Source organism: Nyctibius grandis, chromosome 6, assembly GCF_013368605.1.
Source record: "Nyctibius grandis isolate bNycGra1 chromosome 6, bNycGra1.pri, whole genome shotgun sequence".
Taxonomy (NCBI): domain Eukaryota; kingdom Metazoa; phylum Chordata; class Aves; order Nyctibiiformes; family Nyctibiidae; genus Nyctibius; species Nyctibius grandis.
Genome location: NC_090663.1, coordinates 47573613 through 47590539, shown reverse-complemented (window position 1 = coordinate 47590539; position 16927 = coordinate 47573613). Strand labels below are relative to the sequence as shown.

At 37.8% G+C, this 16927-nt stretch overlaps 1 protein-coding gene across 2 annotated transcripts in view; it reads right to left on the bottom strand.

Annotated features, from left to right (window-relative positions):
• Nucleotides 1-2207: 2207 nt before the first annotated feature.
• Nucleotides 2208-16927, bottom strand: part of MARCHF1 (membrane associated ring-CH-type finger 1) — a 297872-nt gene continuing 283152 nt past the window's right edge. For both annotated transcript variants that reach the window (XM_068403330.1, XM_068403331.1), the window contains 2 exons: nucleotides 10286-10433; nucleotides 2208-6271 (listed from right to left, as the gene is read on the bottom strand). In XM_068403330.1, the coding sequence (XP_068259431.1) occupies nucleotides 5970-6271; nucleotides 10286-10433 (450 nt within the window). In that variant the 3' untranslated portion in view covers nucleotides 2208-5969. The remainder of the gene's footprint in view (nucleotides 6272-10285; nucleotides 10434-16927) is intronic.

Here is a 16927-nt window from a genome sequence, read left to right as displayed (position 1 = left end):
CATGAAGATTCACTAAAGCATTCGCCTGAACTTTCTTTTAGACTGATTTTCTCTTTTGACTGCATTCTTCAGGGCTCCTGTAAGTAGCAGTCTAGCTTCTGAAAGCCATTAAGATTTTGTTGGTTTCTTTTTTTTCTGAGTTTATTTTAAATCGTATCTAAATGTTGCTACTATACTTTTCACTTCTTTTCTGTTTGTGAACCATTATTAAATTTTGTAGAACATATTTACCTCCCAGACATAAGCATACACAGATGTAATGATCCATACTTCATTAGAGCCTTATTTCCTCCAGTTTTAAATTGCATAAGGTCTAAAGGCATTGTAACGCTATGGTAGTTTTGAAGGGAAAAAAAAAAGAAACAACCATGCCATTTATTGAACTAGATGACCCTAAACAAATATGAGAAAAAAAGTTATCCTTTGTGTCATACAGGCTAGACAGCTTTCCATGCAGGTTTCAAGAGCAGTTATCCATTGCTAAAATAAGACCTAATTTAGTTAACAGACTTTAAAATGACTGTGACCTTCTCTCTTGTTTTTTTATTTGGAATAATGCTGACTATTGTATTTTCATATATATTAACTTTGAGCTGTTAAAAGGAAAAAAGGAAGTTCTATGATTCAGTTAGTAACAGTCATAAGTATTTGCAAGTAATAGAAGGGCAAGTTCGTCCCAGGGCCCACTCTCTCCAGCAGACTGGAATCGTCATGTTCTCAACCACGGTGTAAAATTTATCCAAGGTTATTTTCTGAGCCCTGTGTTACAGGAAGTGGATGTGATCCACCATTTAAAGTACTTCGGGTGAGTTCTTCATTAACTGACAAATTTTTTTTTGGCTTTTAGATAAAGTTCATGCAGAACAGCCTCAATATTGGGGGCGGGGGGGAGGTGTGAGTAAATACTGTATAGTGTGTTTCTTTATGTGTACACAGAGGGCAAACTGAACAGAAATGTGGTTTTTGTTCTAATAGTACCCTTCATCAAGAGATTCGAACTTGTGTGTGCAAAGCAAAAAGATAGAGTGAACTACACCTTGATTCTCTTAATTCTAAACCCAAATTTGGTTCTGTTTTTCCATGTGCTATAATAAATGGAATTGAATATATCTGGAATTTCCTTGGTTATGCTGTTTCTTCTGTGTTATATCTTGTAGGGATTCATGAATCCGTCTTTGATTTAAATGGTGAGATAGTTAGGGCAGCTTTAACAAGAGGAACAATCTGTTGGCCTTGGATGTTGGGAATGTAACTTGCTCGAATGCTTCTCTTGTGTTTTGAACATATATTCTTAGCAGTCACCAGCCATATGATGACTTATTCCAGCTAGAAGGGTGAGGTTTCGAAACTTAGCCCACTCTCGCCTCAGCTGACAATCTAGGATGAAGATACAGGGTAGGTGGATACAACCCTCTTTAGAAAACTAAATGTGTAGTTTGGTTGGAATGCTGTGTTTTTATTAAGATAGGATACTTATTTTGTTTTACATCTGACTTAAAGTACACAGATTCTTTTATAGTGCAAACATGTAGTATTTCTTTTCATTAAAAAAAGCATTATCTTTAGGGGTTTTGGAAAAGGATAAAATCTCACCAAGTAGAATTAAAAAATAATAAAAAAGGGAACCTGATCCATTCTGACAATCTAAGGTGGGATTACCTTTAAACCATTTAACTCTTCGTTTGTCCAGCCCATGTTTAAATCTTTCTAGTGTTGGACATTCCACAATCACATATAACAAACTGTTCATTCCAAGGCACTGCTCTCCTTATGAAGTTTTTTCCTCTTCTCCTGCAGTACTAATTGTCCATTTTGCTATGTGTGTAAAACCTGTTGCTTTCTGGGCGTTCTTTATGTAGTGGAAGCATGTTCTTGTATATGCCCTTTTCAGTCTTCCCTTCTGCAAGTTAAACAACCATAGCTGTTTTTCAAGTGTTTTTGTACTGTGAGGTATTTTCCTGAGCGTTCTGTCAAGGTGTGGTACCCAAAACTAGCCACTCTGATCCAGCAGGTTTATCAGTTTTAAGTATGCAGCAGAGTGTTACTGTTCACCATTCTTGCAACAGTGTGGTTTTGCCAATTCATGTTCAGCGTGTGATTCTCTGTATAACAAAGTGACAAATGTAGACTACTACAGTAATTTGGGTAATTTGTTTAATACAAATACATTTTTTCACAACAATAAGCAGATATATTACTTTTGTTTCCCTTACCTTCTGTCTTTCAGTACACATTCACCCACAAGAACATACAGTTTTTCTTTTGCAAAAGAGAGGGAGTTAAACAAGTAACACAAACTCATAGTTCCAAATATTATACACAGTAAAATATTTTCATCATAGAGTAAGTTTTGTTGCATTATTAGAAATTATAAATGGTTTGTGTTGGTGATGGCGAATTACTATTTTTTTCTACACAACAAAAATAAATACTGTTTTCAGATATAGCAGTGTGTGAGAATGGCACAATTGGACTAGTTGAGAATCTTCGTAATGCTCATGATAGTCAAAAGTGGTATGTTTATGCCAGTTTGAAATAAACTTCATAATGCTTTTAACTTAAAACAGGAAGAGAAATGTGCACGTTCACAGGTTAAGAGTATCTTGTTTAAAATTCCAGATCTGATCTGACACCAGATTACTTCTACCTGCCTTCATTAAAACTTCGCTTAAACAAGAATGCAGATGAAGCTCTTCTCCATAATAGCAGCTCAGAGCAAGGTTCTGTCCTTGTGGATTTAGCCAGGCTAAATTCCTCTGTCTGCGTGTTTGCCAGAGATGCACTGTGGCTACACAGGCAGTTTGATACATATCTTTGAGATATCATTTTCATTAAAAAGTCTTAGAATGTATCTTAAAACTTTCAGTACACTGTTTTTGCAGGAGAGAATCCTGTGGTCATTAATACAGAAAATTGTGCTTTGTGTGGGAATAAAAAAACCTCAGTTGATAAGCAGCTGTCTAGTGTCTGTATTTGTGCACCTTCCTTATTCATGCAGACCTGTATCCAAGGCAAGCTGGTGTGAATAGCTCCTTGCCCTCTTGAAGAGGAATGACCCTGTTTCAGAAACGAATTCCAATCCTGCATGAAATCCCTGAAACCTCAGAATACTCAGTGCACCTAAGAAAAGAAAAGGATGCACGGGCTAATACTGTAATACTTTTAAAGATTGCTTCAAGCCTGCTGTTACCTCTCTTGCTGGTGACTTGTCTCATTGTCTGTCTCAGCAGCCACTGTTCCATTTTGCTTCTTTTCCTGCTGTCGAAATTAGTATTTCAAAGGGACAGGGGGAATTTCAACTGAAGTCATTACCCATTCTTATATTTAACTAACTGAAAGCTCTCTTGCACATGTAGTTTGAGATGAATGCCAAAATAGTGTTTTGAAGTTGAAGTCATCAGTATAAAACGTCTTTGCAAGTATTCTGTTCTGTGGCTGACTTTCAGTGTATTTTTTAAAATGTACAGTAATCTTGTTTGATGCTGTAAATGTGCTTTCAGAAGCCTCAGGGTATTTTTTTCTTTGATTTGAATTTTATACGTGTGCAAGAAAAAAACCAATGAATTAGTCTCCAGTAAACTCAAAATAGGGGATAAAGTACTGTCAGTGGGGTCATGATGCTACAGCAGGTCAAAGAACATGCTGGCTTGTTCTTTGAAGTGGGGTTACTGTCACTTAGTAAGAAACTTTCTGATTATTTCAGAAAGATCTTAATTATCTTCCATAAGAAAGTTCCTTCTCTGTCAATTTTGCTGTGAGTCATCAGGTTTTATTGTAAACATCATACCAAACATTTAGATGCAGCTAGTAATTTTAAGTGTCTGACTTCAGATATCAGGAGATTTACTTCTTAGCAAGTAGATTTACACTTTTAGAAAAGCATGCCTTTGCAGAATATCTTAAACAGGTGCAGTTATGAGGTATTCCTTAGTACTGTTTTCTGAAAACCTTCTGAAGTCTCCCCCACAATTATAAACAGAGAAATTATTTGATTACTCTTGTATGTAATTTCAAATGAGAAGCTGCTACAATTCCAATTCGTAATTGTATAACTGGAAAGTTATTTTATGTGAAAAGTGTGTGTCATTATGTGGAAAGAAACATTAATCCAACTCACCTGGAGTAACTTAGATCATATATTATTATGGGCCTACTCAGGCACCAGTGTTTTGTGTCCTGCCTAGCCAGATGACAAACACTTAGTCACAGCCAAATGACATGAGCAATTCCAATACAAAAGAACATAATGGTCTGATAAAAGACACATTTTTTGCTAATACTGCTACTTCCAGCATTCCCTGAGCCTTAAGCCAGTAAACATATTCCGAAAAGAATGCCTAATATATAAACTCTGATACAACTTAGGCCCAGCACTCTGGACACTTGCAAGAATGGGATGATTGTGTTATTTAATTGTAAATATTTGAGTATGTAAAGAGGAAATTTACCATTGGAAACTGCAAGGCTTCTATAGAAGACTAGTTCACTGGTAATTATGGCAGATTTCCCCCTTTGAATAAACCTGTGCTCTCCTATCCTCTTTACTCTCCTTCTTTATTTGCTTGTTCACTTTTCCTCCTTTACCTAAATACAAGATCAAAAAAGAACTTTTAACTTTTTTTTTAAACATACATTATGTTCAGGCCCCACACTTGTTCACGCCAGTACATAACTATTCCAAGTCAATACCTGCTGTTGTGTCCTGATGGTAAACATCACAGGTATGAGAAGTGAATTGCAAAATTGGTTCTTTATGTATAATTCACCCTGTTGGACACAGTATAATATCTACATTCATTTATCTATTGCACCCTTTAATGCTATTCACACTTCATTTTTATATGAGAATGTTCAGAACATGAAGTTAACAACTGAACTGTTGAATCTCTAACATCTCAAGTTTACCTGTACAGAGGGAAACCATTGATATATTTTTTCAGTCAGGAAGATAAAAACTAACTTTCAGAACAACGAGATAAAAACTAATGTTCTCTGAAGGTACATGGGTATGTTCTCTTATGTCTAACTTTCTGTATCATGAATCTTAAAAAGTAAAACCAAAAATGGCTTCCATCTTCCTTAAGTGTCATCCCTTTTCAGACCTTTGATAATATGCAATTTACTTTTGTGTGATTCTACAGTAAACTGCATTTTTTCATTTTAGTTCTGCCTCAAAAATTTGTATATTCAATTTATGTCTAATTCATTCTTGCAAAGTAAAATAAACATGAGCTGCTGTTCTAAATGCATAGCTACATATTCTCTCCTATACTTAAATTTCTGTAGCTTATGGACACATGAGTTGGAAATGCTTACTTTTCAAAAATTCAGGCATATTTAAAAACAATGCTGCCCTTCAGATGTTTCAAATATCCTTAGTTGACACAGCTACCCAAACATTCAGGCTCCACTGCAGTCACATGAACGTGTGTTACCATATGAGGCTTAGAGAGTGAGTGCTGTGATACAGCTTTATATACTTAGATTCAGTTAATGCATACAACTTGAATGGTACCCTTTTGAAGTGTATCTTTAAGAAGATAAATAGCAAATACAACTTTTAGTAGTAAACAGATGACAGGTTTGTTTTTGCTTTCTGTAAACAAAATGATTATATCAGGTCTGTTTCTATTTTCCCAGCCATCCAATTTAAAAAAAAAAAAAAAAAAAAGTACTCTTGTCACATAGGTTTGGCATTGTCTGTTAAACCTGTTCTCTATTGCACTTTCTACACTTCCACTTTCACTACACTTGCTGACTAGTTGAGAAACTACTTCACGAATGGTCACACTCCATACAGTAAAAAGTTGCTTTGCTGGATCCGTTTTCCTTGTACGGTTTTGGTTTTTCTGTGGGTGGTTTTGTTTTTTTAACTGAAAAAATGCACAGTCATTTCTACTCTCTTTTAGCATTCGTAGTGTAGAAAACACCACGCCTTATTCTGCAAGGAAGAAACAATGCTGTCTCTGTCAAACAGGCATGACCTCAGGTGTCATTTCTTCAGCTGCCGGTTGAGAGTTTATACCTGTCTGTGCTACTGGCACCACCACTGCATCCTTGACGTCCGAGGTCTGAGTGCATGAAGAGTTCTTCTCCTCCAGTTTTTTGGCGGTGTCTGGGCAGTTCTGAACAAAGATCACTCTGTTGTAGGCTTTCAACCTGCGCCACAGCTGAACATAAACCTTACACTGCACGTACATGAAGACCAGGCCCCCTGTGAATCCAATGGCCACCACAACGAGTTTTGTCCAAAATGGCCATTCAAGGACACCTTTGAAATAAAATGTTTATATTTAGTACCATTGTTATGCAATGAATATCAAGTACTGAGTATCAGTAAAATATTTCGAAAAGAAGCCACTTGCTAAGAATGCCCAGGTATGTACATGCTATTGCGGCAGCTGTGGCTCAAGTAGAAAACAGCAGCTGTTACCTATCCCATATAGGCCAGTCAAGAAACTACTTGCCCTCCACAATAATAAGAAACAAGCATTTCAAATAAGAAATTCAAGGCCATTGTCATGAAAGAAGCATAATACTTGATATAGTCAAAACCAAAGCAAAGCATTTTAGTATTCTTCAATAATATCCCCATATTCAACAGCTTACTTAAGCAAAAATACAAGTACCAAAACTGAGATAAGAGGATACCTAGAAATATTATGCCCATCTTCAACAACTATTTTTTTTAATCATGCCAGAAGTGTGACACTGTTTAGGGTACCTGGAACACCAATATTTACAATATTATTACCTGGTCCCAGCTTCATCCTGAAGCCAGGGTACAGTAAAAAAAGCTAGTGGAAAGGGCTCTTATCTCCTGCATCACCTACCTTCACTGGCTTCTTTTTCCTGCTGTCTGTGCAACCCCCCTGAACACACCTATATCAAGAAGCAGAACGGAGATTCCTATGTACTAAAAAAGTAACTTTAAAGTTTTTGGTGTATCCTTACATTTTGCATTGCATTGATCAAGCATGTTGATATTTACAGAAAAAATATATGACTGATAACACAAAAAAAGCTAGAGATGAGAGCATTTGAACTTGGTTATGATATGAACAATGTTAAAATGATTTGCTTTGGCCTAAATGTGTTCTTAAGATCTTAACAGAATAAATTAATATTGTATTAAGAACAGCCTTCTCCTCATTAATTCATACCACTACATCTGCTTTTTTCAACCATTCAGTAGTCTAACTACCTAGGCTACCAGCCTTCCCATTACACATTGCCTCATCACAATTAAAGAGTAAATGCTATACACAAGAGTCAGACTTCTGTATCAGTGCTTAAGCTGTCAGTCTGAACAATCTGAATAGCTTTGTTGGTCCTATATGCAAGGTCTTTTAATAACATTTTGCTCACTGACTGTAGTATTCAAGGTGCCTTGCACATGCTGTATTCAACCACTGATGATGTATCACAACAACTTGGTGATATTTGTGCGTTTTACCCAAGTTTTACACAGGGAAGAAATTTTTGCCACAGGCAGGAAAGCCATCTGCGTTCCTTTGGGACTCAGCAGGAGAGCTTCAGTGAGGAGCCAAACTCCTAGACCTGGTAACCTGGACTCTTCAAAAGCAAGTCTTTTAGCCATCTGTGTGACTCTCATGAATCTAAGTATCCCCCGTACTGTTAAACACATAGGAACTGGGCTTTTAATTAAATAAACAGAGACCAAAAGAATATTGATTATTGCAAAAGCACACAAAATGTTTGAAGTAGCTGTAGTTTTCCCTGTCATGGTAACTGTTTAGTACTGTTTACCACTTAGACATAGTAACAACGTATTAAGTGATGGTGCTAGGCAATTGATTTTTTTTTTTTAATTTGCAGCAAAATGAGAGCATACAAAGATCATGTAAATCACTTTGTATCTCCCTAATCGCTATTACTCTGGTTAGTTGAACTTGCCACGGACAAATCCATTTATACTCGTTAAATTTGTTCACAAAACATCTGTCATGTCTTTCTTCAATCCCCTGTTCCTGGGACAAAAGGAGGTAACAAAGAATACTTTGCTGAGGTGTCATATCCAGTGATGTGCTTTCTTCTTTTTTTTTCCACTTTAATAACTGTTTTTCAAAATCAGTGTCTCTTTCTTGCTCTTAATTATGAAAACAGTATGGTTTGCATCTGACTAAGCCCCGTCAGTGGGTAACAACACTTAGAATGAGCAAGTCACAGCTGGAGCACTGAGCTCAGAAGAAAGAGGCTGACTAAAGGGCTCAGCTTTCCTTCAGGGTTTCTTCCACCTCTTAGCAGTAAATATGTGATGCTGCTTCTTCCATGGTAATACAGGAAGCATCATTTTTTGCTTAACTGGTATGGCACAGTGAATTTTGTACCTTTCAGTATATTCCAAGATTGCCATATTTTCACAGACTTGAGCTTTATTAGAAGAGACAAAGCTCAGCTAAGCCTAGACCTGTTTCTTCAAGCAGAGCAAATTTATGTGAAACTTGATTCCTTACCACTGGTGCCATATAAATTCTAGAATATTATAAATATATTTTAAATTGTCCTTTTTATAGATGAGTGACAGATTTACCAATTGAGGTTTACACTTTTATTTGCATCAAATGCTTTCATAAGAAGAAAAAAAAATCCTTTTAAATATTCTGAGAGATAGATACATTTTAAAAAGGTATTTTTAAACTTACACAATATCAACAAACTGCTATTATTATTCAGGGCTTTCAGTTTTTCTCCTCCTCAAAATATATTTATAAAAATTTTTCCTCCAGTGTTCACTGTCTTTTTCCCAGCATTTCACATTTAAACAGAGATAATGAAAACAGAGAAAAGCAAACTACATATGTGTCTCTCTTCCCTCCCTCCCCCAAATACACACATTTGATTCTGTAAAAGTACTACTTCCCCCCCCCCGACCCCTAACAAGCAAATTTTGGGGCAAAAGAGTTCTCTTCACAAACACTTATTTTTGCATGTTTTAAGTAGCTCCAAGGCATCTTTGTCCATTTTTCAGTGTGGGGAATCATCCATTACATTTGGCAAACACTGAATTCTATACAAATCATAAATAATTTTTGAGCCTACCAGGATTAATTAATGTGATTCTTATGCATTCTATAAAAAAACAAACATTCATGTTAGCTGCTTTGTTGTGTAAATTCAGCTAATCCAGAGACATACCTTTCCCCTTTTTAATGAGTAGGGTGATGTAGTTGTACTTATAAATAGAAGTTCAAAGCCATTCCTAGTCCTGTCCTCAGGGCGAGTTTTTTTTCAGATGAAAAACAGCGTTATCCATTTAGAAAGAATGCAAAATGAGACTTTGTATTATACATTCATCTGTGACTTACCGAGGCTTGTTATGTATTTTCCTCTCATAGGCAAGAAAGGCGAGCATCAGGAGTATCATCAAATATGTATCTAACTAGCAAGGCACAAAGCTCCGCCTGTTTTGTTTTGTTTTTATAACTTCAGAGTATAGCACAAAGCTAGAGACCTTTGTCCCTCTACTGTCTAATTCTTAAACTCAATTCAGATCAAAACTCAAAGGCTTCTTATCCTCTTCATCATCATGATCATATTTAAGACTGAATTTAAGACCGAATAGACTTAGATTTGAAATGGAAAATGGTAGTTCAGTTTGCAATATAGTTTCCACATACAGTAAGTATAGTCCAAAAAGAAACCTACTTATGTTATACATGCATTTTGTTACACATGTCCAGTTGGGTTTTCAGTATCTCCACAGATGGAGACTCCATGACCTCTCTGTTCCAGCATTTGACCACCCTCACAATAAACACAACAGGAATAAGGACATTCACAGTGAAATTCTATTCAAAAGGACACAGGAATGTCTTTCCATGCTGCTTAAGTCCCACACGAAGGACTGACACAACTGGAACACAGTCTCTTGGAAGTCCTTATTAGGAAGCTTGTTGATGAAAGGGCTCTATCGTGTTTTACAGGATACTGAGGTTCAAGTGTGTAATACAAATAAATTGCTGTTTTATGACCTGAACTTGCACTGAGCTGTTTGAATCATCTTCTTGTCTGAGCTTTAGAAATATCTAGATAATGGGAGATTAACCTAAGAAGAATCAGCAGGCTGGTTAAGCTGTTGTAATGATCAAGTAGAGGTCTCTGTGCAGGGGCATAACATAAGCTTTTAACACTGATGCATTTGTTACTTCTGCATTAAAGCATTTAACGTACCATGTATCAGTGAGCTGTTACTTAAGAACAGAATGTGACTGGTTACATAGCTGCATCTCACATACATCCAGTGTCGATAAAAGATACTTACCATTATCATTGCCTTGTTTAATTTCCTCAGCAGTTCTATCAATTAAAACATACAATGACCAAACAACACAGGTAATTGCAATTACATGGAATGTGACCGAACAAACTATTTTCCTCCTCTCACTTGTTGTCATCTGTAGTTTCTCCCACTGCAATTAAAAAAAAAAGTAATTAAAAAAAAAAATCATACTTGTAAAATTTTACAATAAACAGATTGGGCAGTCTACCAAAAAAGCATGCTGTAATAGAATTAGCAAGTCCTGTTATTTTGATAATACACATTACAGTAGTATGTGCATTGTCACTGTAATATTCACAATGATCTCATTTTCACAGATTCAGGGGAACGAAGAGTTCTATTCCTGTCTGCTTGTGAATGACATCTAAAGCCTTTTCATTGCAGTACAACCATAACATGTTAATACACAGACAAAAAGCTGTATATTTATTTTTAACTTTACCTGATGCACGCTTCTGGTGATGAGAGAAGAAAAAAACCCAAACATTAGCTTGTAATATTTAAACTATTCTCAGCTATTCTCAGTTGCTTAAAATTAGAGGAATGCAGCTGTGGAACAGCCTTCCCATAGAATAAAAGCATAGGAAAAGCAATGGCATTGAGGATTAAATTCGATAAACTTGAAAAGATGATTATGTTAATGACAGTACATGAAAGCAGTCAAACAGCCTCAGTTACGCAAGAAGGATCTTCCAGGCACGTGTTTGTGATTTCTGGCACTAAATCCATCATATGTTCATGAATTATGGAGCTAAATCGTAGCTTAAATTCAGGCTATTTTTAAACGCACTAGGCTGTTCTCTGCATTGGAACAATGCAACTCTTGAGGCAATTTTTTTAATCTCGCTTGTGAAGATATTTTTTTCAGCACTTCTTTAAAATAAAACCCTTCTCTACTAAAACGCTTACCTTTGAAAACAGCTGAAAGACTATGACATTTAAAAGCAAAATGCCTCAATTCTGATAAGTAATCTCAGAGTCGCTCGGTAGCACCCGATGAACGCGACAAGTCCAGCCCACAAACCGACAGTTTTGGTACCCTTGGTACACTCGGGCTGCGGCTCCCGATGGTTTCACAGTGCTGAGGCTGGATCAAAAAGCCTGGCCAGTTCAGAGCACCGAGGTGGTATAAATTTACTTCGAAGGTATGCCTTTGGCTTTGTTTTTCTGGTTTGGCTTTTTTTTTTTTTTGTCAGCTGTTTTCTTTTAAAAAATTTAGTCTTGTTTTGGGGAAATAACAAATTTCCCAAAATTATGGCTGGTGTTGGAGATGGCATCTAAGCTACATGCTTAGAATTTAACCTGAACGAACATGGCCATTCTTCTAGTCTGAACACCATTTGCTGTCTGGTCACATTTCCACAGAGCACAACTGCAGTAAAAGCTGAGGAATATCAGTGCAATATCACCAAGAGGGCTAACTCTTAGAAAGGCTTCTTCTGGAGCAGTACATACCAGGCCAAACAAATTTCATTCTTTAATGGCAGTTAAAACCTGCACGTTTCAGAGCTCTTGCCTCAAAACACAATTGCTGGAGCACTTTCTAGCTCTTGCCAGAATTTTGTGAACACAAGGCTCAAATTACTGTCTAGAAGAACTGAAATATTGCCTGAGTAATATAAAAAGAGACAGAGCTAGCAGTTTATTTACCAGCAGATACATCATTTCAGTTTCTGTGACATGCTTAGGAGTGAAAAGTAAGCTTGCTGGATTTTGTATAGCACTCCAGAAATATAGCAGGCATTTAAAAAAAGTAATAAAACAAAAAAACAGAACCTTATGTTCATTGTAGTTCATGTAGGTAGTATTCAGTGGTCAGACCAGACAGACTGTGGCATTATCATCACAATCATATCATCACAGTCACCAGGTTACACAGCATTTGACCTGGAGACTTTCATCCTTTTTGCAGTGAAAATTCACTTCAAGCCTTGCAACAGGCTTTCTTTCCAAAGAAAAAGTTGTCTTTGTCCACGTGGAAGAAAGGATTTTTACCTTAACCCCTCACTTTTAGCTTTGGATGCTTTGTGGGAGATCAATGCTGAACATAAAGAGGAATGAATTGTGTTCTCAAACAGAAATTTTCTGAACTCTGATGCTACACTTTTTGGTCTATTGGAGAGAAAATGCTGTGCCAAGTTTTCATTGTCATGTATACCTGTAGTCTCATTGTAGCCATTTTACTCTCTGTAACATACACAAAAGCCTTAAGAGTGTTGATCTGAATGCCCAGTCAAATAAAGCTTTTTCATGTGGAATTTTAAAGTCAAGAAGAATAATGCTGGTCCCATTACTCTAAAAGTAAACTTTTTGTAAGTGGGAAAAAAGAAAGACAAAAACAAATAACCAACAGGCAGGATAGGTAAATAAAGGAATAACCTCATGAACTTTTGCTGAGATTTACAAGAAAGGTGTATCATGAGAGGGAGCTAGTGGAAATGGGCTGGTGTGCCTTTTTTGCTAACATCCCATGATCAAATCCAGCCAGAAAGCAAGCCAAGGCTTACTGGACTGTCCTTCCTCTCTCTGGCCCCTCTTCTTCTCCCACAAGACAGCATGCCTGCGTGTCTGTTGTATCTACACATGCGTTACCACACCAGAAATAAGCTGGCTGGCAGGAGAACGGGAGAGGCCATCAGGGCAGGTGGTTATGGAACTGGAAGACTATGCAGAGCATAGTTGGGATACACGAAAGGAACAAGGACCAAGGGGAGACTCCTGCTCACACAGACAGACGCAGGGGGATCAGAGTACTTGGGAGCATTTTACAGCTCTTAGTGTCTCCTAAAGTGGTGCTGCTGTTTTGCCCTGCCCTCGCTGCAGTCCCAGTTCTCCTTTACTCCAGTCGTGATGGACTGAGCTCAGAAGGGGAAATTCAATTAAACTTTGTGCTCTACTCATGGTGATCCCTGTGGCAGCTGAGGTAATTTTCATGTCCTATTCATGTATTTGATCTTGGCTGAACAGAGAGTACTGTGTGACTACTGTCACTCTCTACTAGACAAGTGATGTTATTAGATAAGCCAGCAATTTAAGTTGCCCTGGAGCAGAGAAGTGCAATTCACTATTTTAGGATTTTTGCAATAGGCTTAAATCTAAAATTTAACTGTTAATGTTAGCACAGACTTGCTTGGATAAAAGCATAGTTATGTCAAGTAAAAATTGCTTGAAAGTCCATAGCAAAGGCTATGAGACAACAATATATTGAGCAGGGAAAGCATCAGCCCCTTCTACTTCTGCTTTGTAGTCCAGGACTTGATATAGCCTAAAGTTGTGTGGGTAAGTTTGGCAGCTGCTACCATGTCACATGGGACATTAATGCCTTCTTAACCACTGACAGATTAACCCCTGGTGTATTTTGAAACTTCTGCAATCCTCATGGCTCTCTACATTCAGTACATGATGGCAAGATAAAAATAAATTGCATCACATTTTATTATCTTCATCAGTGATCTGGAAAAATGTACAACCATCAGGTTGATGACACTGACATGCCATGGATAGAATAACAGATACCACCAAGAACAGAAAAATAACACAAAAGTAAGTGCCCAGATGCAATTTTCCTTGGAAAGTTATGTGTTAATACTCCTAAGGTGCTCTAGAGACTGGAAGAAGAGAAAGGAATGGAAGACTGGAACAGCCAGAGGAGACATTTATAATGACTTGCAAATTACTGAGTCACTAAATTGATAGACAAGCACTGTAGCTTTTGCCCAGCCCCCTCTGAAGCACCCCTTCACTGTCGTACATTCGATTGTCACCACCCACAGATTCCTTAGTCCTGGCAGCTATACAAGCACAGATTAGAAATCATCACAGGTGCAGATGGTTTAATGTCCTGCAAATGCAAGCAACCACATGAATATCATCGTCATGCTCCACTGAACAGGTGTGCTAAAACACTTCGTAGCATCTAACAACCACAAGACCTTTTACACAGGTCACCAAACAAATCCTCAGTGCAACAATATGTATCCCGAGAAGAAAGCTTGAAACACCCGCAAGCCCCTTTTCATTTCCTGAATAAGCTTTCTGAACACTACACTTGTACTGTGCTCTGCACACCACTGGAGGGTGGCAGGAGACTGTCTGCATGCTTCAGAGGTTCCTGCCAAGAAGCCAGAACGAACTCGGCATCAAAGGAAAGAAGCCGGATTGTAAATCTGATCAGAAACACTCCTCCCACCCCAACTACTACTTACAGCTATTTCTAAAACACGATGTGCACCTAAGCCTGAATTCCTCTGCTTTACTGCCAGATAAGTTTGTAATAATCTTGAAAGTGGCAGCTGTAAAACTGTACCCTATTCTGGGTTTCTACCTTGTGTTTTAGGTTTGTTTCTTAAAGACTATCTCGCTCTGAAACTTAAAGGGAATGGTTACTGATTTCATAATGCGCTCTTGCAATTACAAAATGTAGTCATGAGTCTTTTGGGGAAAGAAAAAAATAAAAAAAGGAAAAAAAATTAGTAACTTGCTAACAGGGAACATAATCATATGTAGCCAACCACTTCCCTTTCCTGTAACATAGTCTGAGAAAATCCCTGATATTTATTTTAAAGGACCAAAATTTGCCTCCCTGCGTGTCACTTCTAATAAAAGCTTGGTTACTCAATATGCAACAAATAAATATGGATATTTTTTAATATCGTCTGAAAAGAGATTGTCTGCAGATATGGGGATGCTGCTTCATATTCTAGAGATCCCAATACAGCCTCTCTTCTTAGAGACAGAAGTAAATCTGCAATTTTAATTCCCTCCCATACATTAAGCTTTCTGCAAAGTGCTTTCATCATGGCCCAGTGCAGAACCAAAAGCTTCACACTGCTCACACAAAAGCTGTTACCACACCACAGAACTGCACTCTGCAAACTTCGCTGCTTGTGTTCCTTTTCCCTGCCTTCAGGACTGTAGATTTACTGTCTGCCTGCCCCATCCCCATTTTGTGTCCGCATGTTGCCTCCTGCCAGTGGTAATGTTCTGTCACTTTGGCCACAAAGTTTTGTCTATACAGATTTCCTGAACCAGCTCCATATCTACTGCAGATCTGCAGATTCACATCCTTACAACAGAAGGTCTCTCCCCTACAGGGGCTCATCACTGAGGATGCCAAATTGAAGGTGAAGTTAAGGGGCTGCTTTGAAACATGCTATGAATGCTTGGACTTTTAACTTCTGGGTATTTTCAGGAACTCTATTTTTAAAAATTGCATGTAAGGAGGCCTGAGAGGGGAATCTGCTATGGGCATGACATTGCTGGTATTAAATATTTTTCTCATTCTGACAATTTTCTCCCTATCCATCATTTAGAAAAAAATGACAACGCACGTAATGTAAACACCACCCACAGCTGAAAGGAATTCCTTCTGTCCTCACCTAGAGCTAAAGTCATCACGCAACATTTTCTGAATTCTGTCTACAATCTAAAGAAAGACTTTGAGCCAACCTCTACCTTGAAATAATCATGCCTGCAAAATAAAGGCTAAAATTATTTACTAGGGGCTGCTGTAGAAACTGCATTATGCATGCAGTCTAGGAATACACAGAAAAACATCTTTCTTATCTCAAACGAGGCCTGAAGGACCTAGCCAGCACTTTTGAGAAAAGCTCTTAAGAAGTGGAGCAGTGTATGATGAACTGAGCCGAGCAGTGAAGATATGTCAGTAGTCTGAACATGTAGCTGTGTTACTTATTTTCTGTGGTTTAGGGAGGGGTTTTTCGGTCACTTGTTGCAGTACTAATTGGCTCAGGCTCCACAGTAAACTCTTCACTACTATCAACCTACCAGGTGGAGGAAAGCAGCTGCAACGGTAGCTTGCAGGAATGGAATTTGTGCAGTTGGTGGAGGAGGATGAAATAACAGTAATAAAGGACAACAGGGCTCCACACACATCAGGAGAACAAAATAGCCTCATCCAGATGTGAAGTGTTGATTAGAGATGAGACTTCAAACCTTGTAATTTGAATAAAAGCATTTTGGGCCACTCTGTGCCATCTAAACAACATGTGGTTACAGCCTGTGCCTGAGGGACTGCATCTTAAAGAAGGACAAGGCATGCCTCACTGCATCCAGCACCAAGAGAAGTGCCCCTCATACAGTCGAACAGAATGTGTCAGGTCTGATAGCTGAAAAGAGAAGAGTTTGGCCCATGAAAACACCTCCTCCTCCCTGTTCTTTTCCCCAAACACATCCAGAGAGGAAGAACTGAGCAGGTTCACAGAAAAAACAGAAAACATATTTGTCGTTGCTTTTTGTCAAAAGATACAATCCAGAGAAGAAAGCCTTCTAAGGATCAAGACTAGAAGATCAGACTTAGACCTCAACTTCATTAGCCACCAAACACAAAAATAAAATAAATTTAAAAATCCCATGTTGTATGGTGCATCACACAGCCATATCTATGCACAACCTTACCTTGATCTAGTTAGCTCACTAGACGAGCTGGTACAAATCCTCCTCTGGCAAACTTGTCTGAGGTTTACATAAAATCTATTTCTGTGACACTAAACAAACCTGGTTGGAATTCAAATTAATGTCTGTGGTGTATTTAAAACACCTATTAAAAGTTTAAAACTGAACCAGAAATGGGTGCATTTCCAAAGACAAACACACTTTAATTCA